The following is a 16,766-nucleotide window of genomic DNA, read 5'->3' as shown; positions in this document are numbered from 1 at the left end:
AATTGACTATAAACAATGTTTTTTTATGTTTAGTGAATCTAACATAAAATACAAGCTTAAACAAACGAAAGGTTCATTTCTATGGAAGTCCAGAGAGGAAATGAGGCAGTTATAATTTTCTGGATTTGGTATTTTGAGATATCTTGCTATCTCAAGATAACATAACTGTTATCTTGAAATAAAAAAAGTTACACGTCTTGCTATCTCGAGATCACAAAAGTTGTTATCTCAAGGCAACAAGTGAATTATCTTGTAGACTCAAGATGACAGTGTTGACAATGGCAAGGAGTTATTCATGTTATTTCAAGATAACAACATTGTTATCTTGAAATAACATGTTACTTGTATTTTTATCCCAAGATAACAATATTTTATAGCAATTTAGAAAATATAGAAAAAATATAATTGCTATAATTTTCTATATGTCCTTTATGGACATCCATACTTTTAGCTATTTAATACTTTATTAATAAACTCGCTCATTAGCAAACAGCCTAAAAGTTTCTGATTTTGAACAAGTTTTTAAAATTAAACGTAAATTCAAACGTAAATTCAAACGTAAATTCAAACGTAAATTCAGCGCTCTATTGGAGGGGTATCGTGTAGTATTATTCAGCACGAGTCCACTGAAATATGTAAATAATGCCCCACCCACATCATGACACAACCACATATTCACTTTATCTTAGCTGATTAGTAATATTTATCACTGACTTATAAATAATTAATCATAATAGAGCTGACCACTATTCCCTAAGATGAACATATTGTCAGTATCTTGCTTTAAAACATTTCTATAATGTAAATAATCTCACATAATCTCCACTTTAACAGATCACAACATTCAGAGCTCTCGACCCCGAGGATTAATTTTACTCATTCTTATGTTACATTTAGGAAAGCTTCCCTTATGGACCCAGACGTCCATCACTCTACCCTAAAGAGCTATACGGCAAAAGTGCAGTGATCAAAGACGAGGGCCACTTCTGGAAAGCGATACTGTGGCATTCATTCACTGACCATCAGAGCGGGTCATTAAGGATTTTCCATCACACTTGGCAACTACTTTACTTGAGTCCTGCTTTAAAGGGCTCCTCCACAATACATTGTTTATTGCATTGCCTTTCTCACACCACTAATGAGGCATTCACTGCCTGAGACATTAATGAGACATTAATTGCTTAAAGCATCTTATTTTATTGTCTTATTATAATGGATTGTGTACTAGACTCTGTTGTGAGGTCTTTTGTTTTGAGGTGTATTAGAGCTGCTATTATACGCATGTGTAAAACGCAGTGAGCACTACACTGAAGACACAACTGAACTGTTTTTAACTTACATTACATTTGAAGAGATTCTCCAGTCTCTAATACATACTATGCCATAAATGACCTTATATTCATTAGATGAATAATTTGATGTATGAAGCAGACAACATATTAATAAATTAATAATCTGTTCAGCCCCAATTAATTACAAAAGGCTTTGCACCTGGCATAAACAATGCTACCAGCCAAAAAAGTGTATTTAAACAATTCTGTTAACTGTTCTGCTAATTAAAAGTCATTGTATCGAATAGTAGCGCTGCACAATATATTGCTTCCAGCGTTGGGATATAATGGAATACAAATAAGGTAAATTTAGTGTTAATTCATATCAAGAATTCAATGAAGCAAACACTTATATTCCTGCTAAAGTCTGAGTAGACTGATAAATCAATGTGATCGGTTATTAATCTCAGTGTTACTGAGCTCTGCTAAAGTCTGAGTAGACTGATAAATCAATGTGACCGGTTATTAATCTCAGTGTTACTGAGCTCTGCTAAAGCCTGAGTAGACTGATAAATCAATGTGATCAGTTATTAATCTCAGTGTTACTGAGCTCTGCTAAAGCCTGAGTAGACTGATAAATCAATGTGATCAGTTATTAATCTCAGTGTTACTGAGCTCTGCTAAAGCCTGAGTAGACTGATAAATCAATGTGATCAGTTATTAATCTCAGTGTTACTGAGCTCTGCTAAAGTCTGAGTAGACTGATAAATCAATGTGATCAGTTATTAATCTCAGTGTTACTGAGCTCTGCTAAAGTCTGAGTAGACTGATAAATCAATGTGATCGGTTATTAATCTCAGTGTTACTGAGCTCTGCTAAAGCCTGAGTAGACTGATAAATCAATGTGATCGGTTATTAATCTCAGTGTTACTGAGCTCTGCTAAAGTCTGAGTAGACTGATAAATCAATGTGATCGGTTATTAATCTCAGTGTTACTGAGCTCTGCTAAAGCCTGAGTAGACTGATAAATCAATGTGATCAGTTATTAATCTCAGCGTTACTGAGCTCTGCTAAAGTCTGAGTAGACTGATAAATCAATGTGATCGGTTATTAATCTCAGCGTTACTGAGCTCTGCTAAAGCCTGAGTAGACTGATAAATCAATGTGATCGGTTATTAATCTCAGTGTTACTGAGCTCTGCTAAAGTCTGAGTAGACTGATAAATCAATGTGATCGGTTATTAATCTCAGCGTTACTGAGCTCTGCTAAAGTCTGAGTAGACTGATAAATCAATGTGATCGGTTATTAATCTCAGCGTTACTGAGCTCTGCTAAAGCCTGAGTAGACTGATAAATCAATGTGATCGGTTATTAATCTCAGCGTTACTGAGCTCTGCTAAAGCCTGAGTAGACTGATAAATCAATGTGATCGGTTATTAATCTCAGTGTTACTGAGCTCTGCTAAAGTCTGAGTAGACTGATAAATCAATGTGATCGGTTATTAATCTCAGTGTTACTGAGCTCTGCTAAAGCCTGAGTAGACTGATAAATCAATGTGATCAGTTATTAATCTCAGCGTTACTGAGCTCTGCTAAAGCCTGAGTAGACTGATAAATCAATGTGATCGGTTATTAATCTCAGTGTTACTGAGCTCTGCTAAAGTCTGAGTAGACTGATAAATCAATGTGATCAGTTATTAATCTCAGCGTTACTGAGCTCTGCTAAAGCCTGAGTAGACTGATAAATCAATGTGATCAGTTATTAATCTCAGCATTACTGAGCTCTGCTAAAGCCTGAGTAGACTGATAAATCAATGTGATGGGTTATTAATCTCAGCGTTACTGAGCTCTGCTAAAGTCTGAGTAGACTGATAAATCAATGTGATCGGTTATTAATCTCAGTGTTACTGAGCTCTGCTAAAGTCTGAGTAGACTGATAAATCAATGTGATCGGTTATTAATCTCAGTGTTACTGAGCTCTGCTAAAGTCTGAGTAGACTGATAAATCAATGTGATCGGTTATTAATCTCAGTGTTACTGAGCTCTGCTAAAGCCTGAGTAGACTGATAAATCAATGTGATCGGTTATTAATCTCAGTGTTACTGAGCTCTGCTAAAGTCTGAGTAGACTGATAAATCAATGTGATCGGTTATTAATCTCAGTGTTACTGAGCTCTGCTAAAGTCTGAGTAGACTGATAAATCAATGTGATCGGTTATTAATCTCAGTGTTACTGAGCTCTGCTAAAGCCTGAGTAGACTGATAAATCAATGTGATCGGTTATTAATCTCAGTGTTACTGAGCTCTGCTAAAGCCTGAGTAGACTGATAAATCAATGTGATCGGTTATTAATCTCAGTGTTACTGAGCTCTGCTAAAGTCTGAGTAGACTGATAAATCAATGTGATCGGTTATTAATCTCAGTGTTACTGAGCTCTGCTAAAGCCTGAGTAGACTGATAAATCAATGTGATCAGTTATTAATCTCAGCGTTACTGAGCTCTGCTAAAGCCTGAGTAGACTGATAAATCAATGTGATCGGTTATTAATCTCAGTGTTACTGAGCTCTGCTAAAGTCTGAGTAGACTGATAAATCAATGTGATCAGTTATTAATCTCAGCGTTACTGAGCTCTGCTAAAGCCTGAGTAGACTGATAAATCAATGTGATCGGTTATTAATCTCAGTGTTACTGAGCTCTGCTAAAGCCTGAGTAGACTGATAAATCAATGTGATCGGTTATTAATCTCAGTGTTACTGAGCTCTGCTAAAGTCTGAGTAGACTGATAAATCAATGTGATCGGTTATTAATCTCAGTGTTACTGAGCTCTGCTAAAGCCTGAGTAGACTGATAAATCAATGTGATCGGTTATTAATCTCAGTGTTACTGAGCTCTGCTAAAGTCTGAGTAGACTGATAAATCAATGTGATCGGTTATTAATCTCAGTGTTACTGAGCTCTGCTAAAGTCTGAGTAGACTGATAAATCAATGTGATCGGTTATTAATCTCAGTGTTACTGAGCTCTGCTAAAGTCTGAGTAGACTGATAAATCAATGTGATGGGTTATTAATCTCAGCGTTACTGAGCTCTGCTAAAGCCTGAGTAGACTGATAAATCAATGTGATGGGTTATTAATCTCAGCGTTACTGAGCTCTGCTAAAGCCTGAGTAGACTGATAAATCAATGTGATCGGTTATTAATCTCAGAGTTACTGAGCTCTGCTAAAGTCTGAGTAGACTGATAAATCAATGTGATCGGTTATTAATCTCAGCGTTACTGAGCTCTGCTAAAGGCTGAGTAGACTGATAAATCAATGTGATCGGTTATTAATCTCAGCGTTACTGAGCTCTGCTAAAGTCTGAGTAGACTGATAAATCAATGTGATCAGTTATTAATCTCAGCGTTACTGAGCTCTGCTAAAGCCTGAGTAGACTGATAAATCAATGTGATCGGTTATTAATCTCAGTGTTACTGAGCTCTGCTAAAGCCTGAGTAGACTGATAAATCAATGTGATCGGTTATTAATCTCAGTGTTACTGAGCTCTGCTAAAGTCTGAGTAGACTGATAAATCAATGTGATCGGTTATTAATCTCAGTGTTACTGAGCTCTGCTAAAGCCTGAGTAGACTGATAAATCAATGTGATCGGTTATTAATCTCAGTGTTACTGAGCTCTGCTAAAGTCTGAGTAGACTGATAAATCAATGTGATCGGTTATTAATCTCAGTGTTACTGAGCTCTGCTAAAGTCTGAGTAGACTGATAAATCAATGTGATCGGTTATTAATCTCAGTGTTACTGAGCTCTGCTAAAGTCTGAGTAGACTGATAAATCAATGTGATGGGTTATTAATCTCAGCGTTACTGAGCTCTGCTAAAGCCTGAGTAGACTGATAAATCAATGTGATGGGTTATTAATCTCAGCGTTACTGAGCTCTGCTAAAGCCTGAGTAGACTGATAAATCAATGTGATCGGTTATTAATCTCAGAGTTACTGAGCTCTGCTAAAGTCTGAGTAGACTGATAAATCAATGTGATCGGTTATTAATCTCAGCGTTACTGAGCTCTGCTAAAGGCTGAGTAGACTGATAAATCAATGTGATCGGTTATTAATCTCAGCGTTACTGAGCTCTGCTAAAGTCTGAGTAGACTGATAAATCAATGTGATCGGTTATTAATCTCAGTGTTACTGAGCTCTTTGATGGTATGATTGAACTGGACAGTCTCCTCAGAAGTCATTATGTTCCCAGTTGATAAGCTTATCATCAATGTTGTGCTCGACTTATGCAGTCCAGCCTTCTGGAGCCCTCTGGCCAGTCGCCAGTGTGTTTTATTGTATATGTAGGAATATAATCACAGCACTGCCGTGTTGTCCATGTTGTGTAGCCCTATCTAATAGGATTAGATTTGGCTACATTAGGCTGCACATTGATAAACCCCTTTGTTTCCAGTGTGTTGCTTTTGGACCGGAGCTCCAACAGGCTTCACATGAGAAATACGGGGGAATGTGCAAAATGATCTACGACAACCTGCAGCACAATGGAGTCCTAATTAATCAGCTTCCCGCTGCTGTATTTACGAATAGCGTGAAGCATTTTTTCAGACGCATGCAAAGCACTGCAGAGGGAAACACTAACGGCGATGAATAAATGAAGTGGATGCCGAGCCCATAATAAAATCCCGACAGTCACCGCGACTGCCGTAGCTATTCAGTCCGTCATGAGTGTGAATCTGTGAACTGCAGCCTAATCAACTTTTAACCATGAAGAATCCTTCAGGGATTTCATGCTTCAGAGGTGCCTCACAATCTGTGAGCCGTTAGCTAAACCAACATCACAATCGCAAGCATCTCATGGTTGTTTTAGAAGCATCTGGAGCAGCAGTTGGACACTTTAGGAATGAAATCTGAGTCAACTGAACTCATGAATAGTGGAGGTTTTCTCTCTACATGAGGTTTGAAGACGAGTTTCAGGCCACATAGTTTTAATGAACTGTGCGAGGCCAAAGCCAAGAAGTTCAGGGAGCAAAATGCAGGGCTTGATTTGTGAAAGACGAGGTTCCAGAACATGAAATGTGCAGGTTGATGGGAAGCGCTTCCGTGTGTGAAAAGAAAAGGGCCTCGATTGGTAAAAGGTTTCAGCATCATGTTGGATCTTATGACTAACGAGTGCTTTAATGAGGCTCCTAAGCATTGAATGAACGTTCTCTCAACTAACAGCTTCTGGTAATATGATTTTTCAGTGTGAACAGAAGGGATAAAAAAGCCCAAACCACAAACATGAACTTGCAAAATATGCAACATATTTAAAATTCTGTTTTTGATAAGGAACAATTAGAATTCGTTAACCAATAAGTCTAATTATGATACATTTAGCCTGGCTAGAAAAACCAGCATAGATCAGCATATCACTGTTGTTGGAAAAAACCTCGTATCTCTAAAATGGTGACTTTACAGGAGAAGGAAAAAACCTACTTTGCTTTTAATGTAAGTCAATGGAACCAGAATTTTTTTCAAGTCATTTTTGGTCGTTTTTTTTTGTCCATTCATCATGTAATTTACACAGAGTGTAAAGGGCAACAGGCATTTTCAGATTCTGTCAAAAACTGAAAAATGATAAAAATGGAGATAAAAGGTTTTCTCACAATGGCAGTAATGTGTTGCGTTTGGATGCTTGTATGCCGGTCAGTCAGTCCTCTATACAGCAGGGGTGCTGAGTGTTTTAATCTTGGAATTGGACAAAAAAAACAAAAAAAACGGACTCACGGAAAATCTCTTCCAAGACGATCACAACCACATATGGACTGGAAGCTTCTACACTGATTGTTCAAAGCATAAGAGTGACAATCACACCAGCTAACATTACAGAAAGGCAATCACTACAGTAATACACTATTTCATTCCACCTCATGTACCACGTGTGATGCGAATGACAATAAAGCCTTATCTTATCTTATGTTGTCTATTGGGGCAGTCATGGGCTGGAGGTTAGGGAACCAGACTTGAGCAAGACACCTAACCCCCAACTGCTCCCCAGGTGCTGCGGATTGGGCTGCCCACCGCTCGGGCCAAGTGTGCTCACTGCCCCCTAGTGTGTGTGTGCTCACTAGAGTGTATGTGGTGTTTCACTTCACGGACGGGTTAAATGCAGAGGTGAGATTTCCCCGCTGTGGGACTAATAAGGGTCACTTAATACTTAATACTTAACTAATATAAGTGGTGTATTTTATGTATCTCAGTTCTGTTTTTATTTTATGTATCTCATTTTTTTAATGGTTATGGTTAAATTACTAGCTGACCGCTACAGGAGTGAAATTTCAAGATTTGACCCACCCACACATTTCTTGTGCCCACCTAATAAGGCAGCCCATGAGTGGCTACTTGTCCCAGGCATACTAACATCTTCTAAAGGAAGAATCGTCGTAGTAGTGGTGCATGTGTGAGCGAGAAATAGAGTTGGTCTTGTTTATATTGTCATCGGTAACTCATGGAAGTCTAGAATTAGCCACTGATTCATGTTACATAATTATTTATTTACATGCAGTTGCACAAATAATTCCATAGTTGCATTTATATCTGTCCTATATTCTGTATCGACAGATTTGAGTCTATGCTGCTGACTTTTTTTCAAACTCAGAGAATGGTAAAAATGGTGAAAAATTGAGGAAAATGTAAAGGTCTTCTTAGCTTGGCTTTACACTGTAAAACTGATTTCACTTCCTACGCAACTGAAGTTGCATGAATCATACATGTAGCTAGGTGTCCTGCAACTCTTCTGAAATTCATCAGCAACAAATGTGTCAACCACTGCAGAATAAATTTAATGAAACAGCCAATCAAAAAAAAGATCATCATTATGTGACCATATCAAACAACATAATTTCAAATGATTGGCTTCACCAGATCAATAGACAAGAAAGAAAAAACTTGACGTTTGACTTTCGGCAAAGTTGGTAGCTTTTTAATTTTGTCATTGACTTGAGCCTTGAAGCCAGCCTGAGTGTTCGTACAGATCTGTGATCCAATAACTGATGTTTAGAAGGATTCAGAGCATCTCAAGAGCCAATAAACCAAGCAAAAAAATGGAGATACATTTTCAAATGAACTGTAAAACGTTGTTTCCAACTGAGCATTGATTTTGGCATCACAGCTACTGCAATCCTTCATGATGTCATAGCAAAACTCCTAGAAGTGGATTGCAATTACTCAACGTACCCACACTCTGAAACAATCCAATCAACTTTTAACCACGAAAAATGCAAAGACACTGAAACATCCAGCCCAACGGCGGGATGAGTGATGGCTCTTTTATGAGCGTAAAGTGCAGAGGGATGGGAATGGAATAGCGATGAGGCCACCAACCTTGGTGAGATATCACAGCCCTGCTGCATGAAGGCCCCCAGAGAGAACCACAGGCTGTTAAAAATCCCAAAGTCATTAGGCGGGTCAGGAGGAGTCTGGGGGTCTTTGGCTTCATCCGTCTCGTCCAGATGCCACTCGTAGGGGCTGAAGCGGCTCACGAGGAACAGCACCACGCTGACGCCAATGTAGGCGAACACGATGCACATCCAGATCTCGTAAGCCAGGGGGTCCAGGAAGGAGAACACGCCCGGCTTGGACTTCTGAGGTTTCTTGATCATAATGGAGATGCCCAAGCTCATGAAGGGCTTAGAAAAGTCTATCACTTCCTCTCGGACCAGCGTAATAGTCAATGGTGCGACGGCTATATCTGCCCTCTAGGAAAAGGGACATACAACAACACAGGTTAGCGTCCTGTTTTTCAGGCTGGTGGGTGGCAACACAAATGCATAACATCAATAAAAAGCCGACTTAATGAGGAGTGAATGGAAATCGGTGACTTTGTTCACGCTTGAGATTAATCCCTTCTTAGTGTTTGATAATCTTTTACATTTTCAATGAGTTCATCAGAAGAATTGGCCTCGGAGTGTTAGCTCGAATGCTAAAAATGGGGTCATGGAGTATTTCCACGCGCTCTGATATGTGGGCTGAGCAAAACAAAAGCAGGGAAGAGATTCAGATTCAAAATAAGTGATTTGCCTTTGCCCTGGGGTGCATTTGCCCAACACTGGAAAACCTATTATAAGTGTACAGTAAAAAAAACCAAACAAAGAAACAAGCAAAAAACCCCAGCAGTGACGCAGCCTCCTCAAAAAAAGGGAAAGAAAGAGAAAAAGAGGACATCCACTGCCTCGGAGCATGTGGGAAAGACGTGCAAGCCATGAAAGGGTTTTTGACCGCGGAGCGCATGAACGGCAGCTGAGCTTTCACAAACCATTCAGACGCTTGAGCCAAGCTCCTTATGCTGACCTCCACTGCCCAAAAGAGGCAGAGGAGAATTCGGACCGTTTTTTTTTTAATAAGGATAAGTATTGGAAGCAGCTGTCTACATTACACTCTCCACCAACACATGCAATCTTTCATAGCAACCTCTGGGAGACTGAGCTTTATAGAGCGTTGGCTCATATCCAGTTCAACTGTGGTAGAGTGGACTCGGAGTGGCCTGGAGGTCACCGTGTTGGCATGTTTGTAAGAGGTTTGTGCAGAAGGCTGGTTAAATGATTCTCTTTGCCCTTTTCTTTATCGCACATATGTTATCAAAAATCCAAACAGCGCTATAAAAGAACCTTCGCCACTATTTACACAGATAAATACAATTCAAATGCATGACAGGGACTTCGTTACTCACTTCATTTCCCTCTCTACCTCAGGGTGCATACCGGCAGCAGCTTTCCTAGACTGGGCCTCTCCTTAAATACATATAGCCCCTCCCAGTGGACTAAACCAAAATTAAATTCAGGTATTTGTAAGGCAGAATAGTCACATTCCCATTCACAGAACACACGTCTTTAACATCTACTTCAAGTATATATGTCCTCCAATGTGATTCATGGCCAGTGTTCAATTTTAGCGATTAGTTCATTAAGTTTTCTTTTTCTTTTTCCCAGGTCGACCTGTGCACCCCCCTGTCCCCGTGTCCCTCCCAGGCCCGCAGACCTGCAAGAGAACCGAATGACCCGCGCCGTCACTCTTTCCAGGAGCCAGGTAAGTGAGCGACTCTACGTTAATTAAAATAAGAGGCTCAGTCATACCTTTGTCTCGTATAGTCTTTTGTTCATAGCTGTTGATGAGCTAGACCAGCTAGCATCATCACATCACCCCAGTGAGAAACTGAGGTTTTCGTCTGAACATCTAAACTAAAGCTTCGGCTCTATTTTGGCCACAGGAAGGTCGGGAAGACTTTATTCGATATCTATCTACATAGGGATTTCATACCACATGCATTCACATGGAATAACATTTAGTGAGCGCTGTTTAAGTAGCTATTAACTAAGCCAGTGATCGCGAGATGACCTGAGATGTTCTATGAAGTAAACGTCATTATGTTGACACTAAGCTGAAATTTCAGACATTTATTCCATTTGTGACACTGTAATTCCCAATCAGTCAAACTTCTAAGACAGAGGCTCAGTTAAGAGCACAATACATTAATTCTATGTAGATCCACTTAAATAAAAGGACGAAGCACAAGCAAGGACGCGGGAAGGTGATGTAAATCAGGGCTGCTGAAATTTTCAGCATATCATCTCCGGTTGGCAAGAGGATAGTGGACCACTGTCGGCCCACTGACGGCAAAGCTGGCGACACACTGGTGTTTGGCTCAGCGTTTTCCGGGTGGCCCAGTGGTGGACACACAGCGTCATAGACAAAATTCCACTTCTCATCAGTCCAGTTTACTCGTTTTTCCTTCCTTCCTTTCTTCAGGTAGACTTTGTAAATGAGTTTAGCAAATCATTTTAATCCGGCTCCGTGTCGGCAACGACATTTTCTATAAAATCATTTCACATCAGGCCTAGTCATCATTTTTCTCTCTCGGTTGTTTACAATGTTTGTCCAAGTTTATTTTCCAAAATAAAAGTCTCTGTGCTTTTAAAACCTGTTTGAGGAGATCGAAAAATAAGGCCTGCTTTACACTGTGAGACTATATATTTACTGCTTATCTTGGCCAAACACCATGTCAGACTGTACAAATGCCTTAAATCTGTGTTGTACACTGATCAGGCATAACATTATAACTCCAGCAGCACTGCTGTGTCTGATCCACTCAGATCAGCACAACACACACTAACACACCACCACCACGTCAGTGTCACTGCAGTGCTGAGAATGACCCACCACCCAAACAGTACCTGCTCTGTGAGGATCCATGGGGGTCCTGACCACTGAAGAACAGAGTATCAGAGAAACAGATGGACTACAGTCTGTAACTGTAGAACTACAGAGTGCAGCTATGCTTTATTAGTGGCGATGCTTCGTCTGATAAAAAGCACATACTAAAGGCTGAGAGTGAGAGTCTGGATCTGCTCGGCTGGGAAAAGGGCTGCATGGAATGCTTATTCTGTAAGTGAACTGAAGGTCAGCAGGCTCATTGTTCTATCCACTCTATGGTAGCCAGCTCTGCTGTTTCAGTGCTGGTCACTCTATGTGTGAAATGAGGACTCAGCCATTCTAATGACATAAGCTAAATTTGTGAGAGATGAAACGTTTACCTTCATTTATCATCACAAAACACACAAAGGTCACTCTTTTTAGACGTGCGTCGCAGCAGCGGTCACACTGCAAGACTTTTGACCCAATTCTACTACCAATTTTTCAGACCTTTTGTCGTCTGCAGTCTTTGGTCACAGAGGCGGTAAATCGGCCGCTGCTGAGTGTGGTTAAGGATCATTTTTGGCCTTATTTTGTTGATTAGTGCAAAACCAAGCTTAAGTCTGCCATCACATCTTACGCCATCCTGTGAATACAGTTACAAATACTGAAGCTTTGCTTCTGAAGATTTTCAGTGCTTATGTGTGGATGAAGCCTGTCAGTGTGTCCCAATTCAGGGGCTGGATCCTTCGAGGGACACGGTCTACGAAGGTGTGTCTTTCGAAGGCTGCTTAGACCCTCGAAGGCTGAGACAGTGAGACGGTCTGCTCTACGGCAGATTCTCTGTTTGCGTCCTGTTTGCATCGCTCCTGTCAAGTTCTTTTAAACTTCTTTAAAGACGGAGCCAAAAATTTTGATTTTGATTGATCGTTTTTTCATTTATGAGAGCTGGAGACGCTTTACCGCCGACAACTAATGAGAGGTTTTTTCACATTTGTATCATTAGCTATTCGCCTCAGTTTAAACCCAATGCTTATTTATATATATTTAAGAGCGACCTATTCAGTTCGCCTCCCTGGCACGTGATGAACCTCGGGATAAGAACACTGACGCCCTCTACAGGAAGGGCCAAGGTCGTCTCTATTTTCTGAGGCGCCTGAGGTCCTTCAACATCTGCCGGACTATGCTCAGGATCTTCTATGAGTCTGTGGTGGCCAGTGCTGTCCTCTATGCTGTTGCATGCTGGGGAAGCAGGCTGAGGGTGGCAGATGGCAACAGACTCAACAGACTGATCCGCAAGGCCGGTGATGCTGTGGTTGTGGAGCTGGACTCGCTGACGGCCGTGTCAGAGAGGACGCCGTCTAAGCTGCAGGCCGTTATGGACAATGGCTCCCACCCACTCTACGACACGGTGATGAGACACAGGAGCGAAATGACCACAGAGCGCCACAGGAGGTCATTCTCACCTGTGGCCATCAAACTCTATAACTCCTCCCTCAGTGTGTGATTCACAGTGTGTGGATCATCTGCGCAGAACTCAATACCAAACTGTTCATATGTGTAATAATAATAACTGTGTGTGCAAAAACTCAGAGAGGCAATAATGTGAGCTGCTTTAAATGAGATGTTTCATATTTATTATCACAGTCACCGCCACTTTACTGTATTCATAAGAACTTAAATCTCTTGTACATGTTGCAAATTTCTTTTTATCTTTGTTTTAAATTATTAAAGTGTTTATTATTTTACATAAATGGTTGCAACTGTAACAACTGCAATTTCCCTCTGGGATCAATAAAGGATTCTGATGATATGTAGGCTGAGGAAGGATGCACCCACTGGCTCCTTCACTGCCATTGGAAAACAGGGACAATTTCTCGGCCGCGTATGAAGGAGGCATCGGAATGGGACAACCTAGTCGCGCCACTGTACGATCAAGGATGCAGCCCCTGAATTGAGACACATGGTCTGTGTTACGGAAAAGTCTCTGGCTCAGAATTGCTGGCTAGCTAAATTGACATCGTAGGCTGCATCACTAGCTACTGTAGCTTGCAATGCATAATTGCTTTGTTATTTATTTATTATTTTTATTTTGGCTGATTTTCGTTGCAGTGTTATTAAGCCAGGTAAGTGCTCTATTCGAATGCTCCTACAAGCAGAATAATGCAGGACTCACTGAGCTAAATAGCCAGTCGCCTCTTCCAGGGTTGCCGTAGCACTTTATTTGATTCATGTCATTTAAATTGCCAACTGATTAATGTTGGTTTGGTCCATTATAATGCTGTGCCTGTATTGCAACTTGGGCTAATACAGAGATTACCAGCCTTGCTCCTGGAGATCTACCTTTCCCGCAGACTTCGGCTTCAATTAGTGTCTAATTATTGCCTACAGACGCCCTTGTTTAGCTGAAGGAGAAGTGATTATAGGTTTTAGGGTGGACATAAAATGTTCTGGAACACAGATCTCCTGGAGGAGGGCTGGTGACTCTGAGACTCTGAGAGACAGCACAGGAAATATGCAAGTTTGTGTCGTGTTCATTAAGCCCACACAGTGTAAACTCAGTTTGACTGTAAATAAATCAGAATCGGAACCGGCTATAAAAAAACTGGTTCATCCCTGAACTGTAACGTGGCTAAAGTCATTCTAAAGGAAACCCAGTGCTTCTTTTAACATGCTTCCCATATTTAATGATGACGATTCAGAAACAACTCAGCAGCTTCAGCCGAGCTCCTTTCGCTGACCTCCCCTGCCGTAACAGGCCGAGGAGATGAATCTCTTTTGCCCTAACCCTTCCCCCGTCATCCGTCACAAACTGCCGCTGTGGGAGCCGGGGACCTTGAGGTGTGACAGCCGGAAACCGTAGCAGTTCCCGCTCTGTCTCTCTGGGGCATTCGAACGTAAGGTCAGCGAGAGATTCCAGATTTCCAGGAAGCGATTAGTTATGCAGGATAAGGTCGGGGAAACTTTGCAGGTGAACAGTGGTTCTAAAAAACCCCCCGCAAATATTAATTTCCTTTTATCTTGTAGTCAGTAGTGGGCGGGACTCTCTCAATAAATGTACTGTCTCAATAAATCATGGAATAATTTGCATATAAATAGCTAATTAAGCGTCTACCAGAAGTGATTTATCAGTAAGGCAGAAACATGCTTCGGATCTCTTCCCCCAGCACTATGGATAAATAATTGCATGTGATCATCTTTTCTGACTCTGGGGTTGAAATATTCACTGTGCACATATGTGCAGTGGCAAATAGCGTAAAGTACTTATACGTATATGTAAAGTACTGCATCCTCTAAAAGGAACGCAGCGGGAGAGGGAATCAGACCGCAGTTAGAGCCGCTCCATCAAACCACGATCAGAAGACGAAGGGCTGTTTTCCATCTGCATTATTCCTTTTTTTATCTGCGAGACGCTCTCGGGTCACCCCGAGCTTGCAGCACACTACCAAAACAAATGCTTAAGAGTGGTGCTGTGTTCTTTAACACCCAGGCTTCTCTGTAAAACCGAAAGAAGAAAGGAGTCGACCGCCGCTGTTTAGACAGCGTTACTGGCAGGAGTGTTTAAGTGACTCATCAAATAGCAGCTTCTGTTCCAAAGCATCGATCTGTGGGGGACATCATTGTGCTTCATTGTGACTATTGAAATAAAAATGAAAATAAAGAACACATGAACCTGAGAAAACAGGCATGCGTTTTCCTGCAGCTGCCAAAGCAAAAAAGAAAAAAATAAATTGAGATACTCTCACAGCCACATATCATTATGTCATGTAATAACCACTTCATCCTAATGCAGTTCTCAGTGTGCCAATCAATACTGAGGACAAATAAGCCATAAAAGCAAGCATGTGAGTGTAACCTTTGAAAGGCAGGAAGAATCAAATGAATAACGCTGGTCAAAAGGTCAGGCCACGTGGGCAACCATTTCTCCTGAGTGTCCAGACCGAAATAGCAGCACAGGTATTCTACACAGTGGCTTAATGGGAATATTTTTCCTCCTTTCTTTCTCATTTTGAGAATAATTCCGAGCGTTAGCGCATCAAAAGCAGGCAATCTCTCTGGCTGATGGTTAGGAAATTGAACAGATGAGGTAACCCAGCCCTCATGCATTTTGTATACGGCCTCTCCGCGCTGGTGTCAGCCTGTAGGATTGGGAATGATTTGCCTTGGGTTTGCCTGCATTTAGAGCGCAGGAGCACTCTGACTAATGTAAAGCTGAGCGCTTGGCCTGGTACAGTGTGGAAAAGTGGCTTTGTGATGTAGCAGCGCTGAGATGAATCGATGAGCAGCGCGCGGGGAAGTAGCAGGCTGCAAAACACAGGCTCACCCGCCGCTTTTGGGCCAGCTTTAGCTTAAAGGGCCAGTCTGAGGAAGAAGTAGTGACGTCATGCTAACTGGCATCATTCGTTTTCTCTAAACGACGCTCCCGTGGTTGGTGAACCTAAAGAGAAGCTATAGCGCAGAGCGCAGTTTGTCAAAATCCCTAAATTTGAAGGCATTATTATTTTAAGTGCTGCTGATTTTGCATGCCTGTGGAAACACGGTTAGAGGTTGAGGACACACTGTTAAGAAAGGGCCACCTGAAAGTTTTCACTTCACTGAATTTCACATAGTAAGTAAACAGGTCTCAAGACGTAAAAGTTCGGTTAGCTCTTCTATTAATTTAATACATTTAATTTTAGCAGCCTGGTAGTTTTTTGTTGTTTAATTGAGGTTTAAGCAGGTCGTTCTACAGAAACGTCCACTTTCCTGTCCCTCCATAGGAGTCACTGGTGTTACTGACCGCCATCGGTGTTCCTCATAATGAAGGAAACACCAGAGACGTTTTTAATGATCAATGCATTTTACAGAACATCAAACCACACGCTGTCCATCAGGGAACGTCCACTAAAATATGGAATTTAATCCATTTGTGTTTCTATTTTTTTCACAGTGACCTCAGAATAAAGTCGGTCACACCGGTGACGTCAGCTAGAAGCTTCATATGAGATCATGAGCTGAATGAGAAACTCTCTGAAAACCTGAGAGACACAGTGGACTCACCATGAGCTTTTCTTCATAGATCCTCAGAAAACAGGTTGAAGGAGGTCGAGTGACGTCATCGGCGTGACTTTTATTTCAAAATAAGAGACGCGGTAACACCAGTGACACGAGTCCTGGGGAACTTTCATTATAGATTTTATAATATTTATTTGTCATTTGTTTTCTTTATATCATTTAAATCATATTTCATAGTCATGTAGAGATTATTGCAGTTAGAATTGCTGAAAAACATGTTTTTCACCTCAAAATATGGCCTCAGCTTCACACATGACTACGAGGACGAGCTCTTCTGTGGTGCT

General features: G+C 41.0%; 1 protein-coding gene across 5 annotated transcripts in view; it reads right to left on the bottom strand.

The window, feature by feature from the left end:
• Positions 1-16,766, bottom strand: part of gria3b (glutamate receptor, ionotropic, AMPA 3b) — a 217,365-nt gene that overhangs the window by 40,356 nt on the left and 160,243 nt on the right. For all 5 annotated transcript variants that reach the window (XR_005130602.1, XM_037540696.1, XM_037540697.1 and 2 more), the window contains exon 11: positions 8,623-8,996. Coding sequence is in view for 4 of the 5 variants with exons in the window: in XM_037540696.1 (XP_037396593.1) it covers positions 8,623-8,996 (374 nt within the window). In the remaining variant the exon portion in view is untranslated. The remainder of the gene's footprint in view (positions 1-8,622; positions 8,997-16,766) is intronic.

The sequence above is a fragment of the Pygocentrus nattereri genome, chromosome 8 (assembly GCF_015220715.1).
Source record: "Pygocentrus nattereri isolate fPygNat1 chromosome 8, fPygNat1.pri, whole genome shotgun sequence".
In the NCBI taxonomy this organism is placed as follows: domain Eukaryota; kingdom Metazoa; phylum Chordata; class Actinopteri; order Characiformes; family Serrasalmidae; genus Pygocentrus; species Pygocentrus nattereri.
This window is presented reverse-complemented; position numbering and strand designations above follow the sequence as displayed.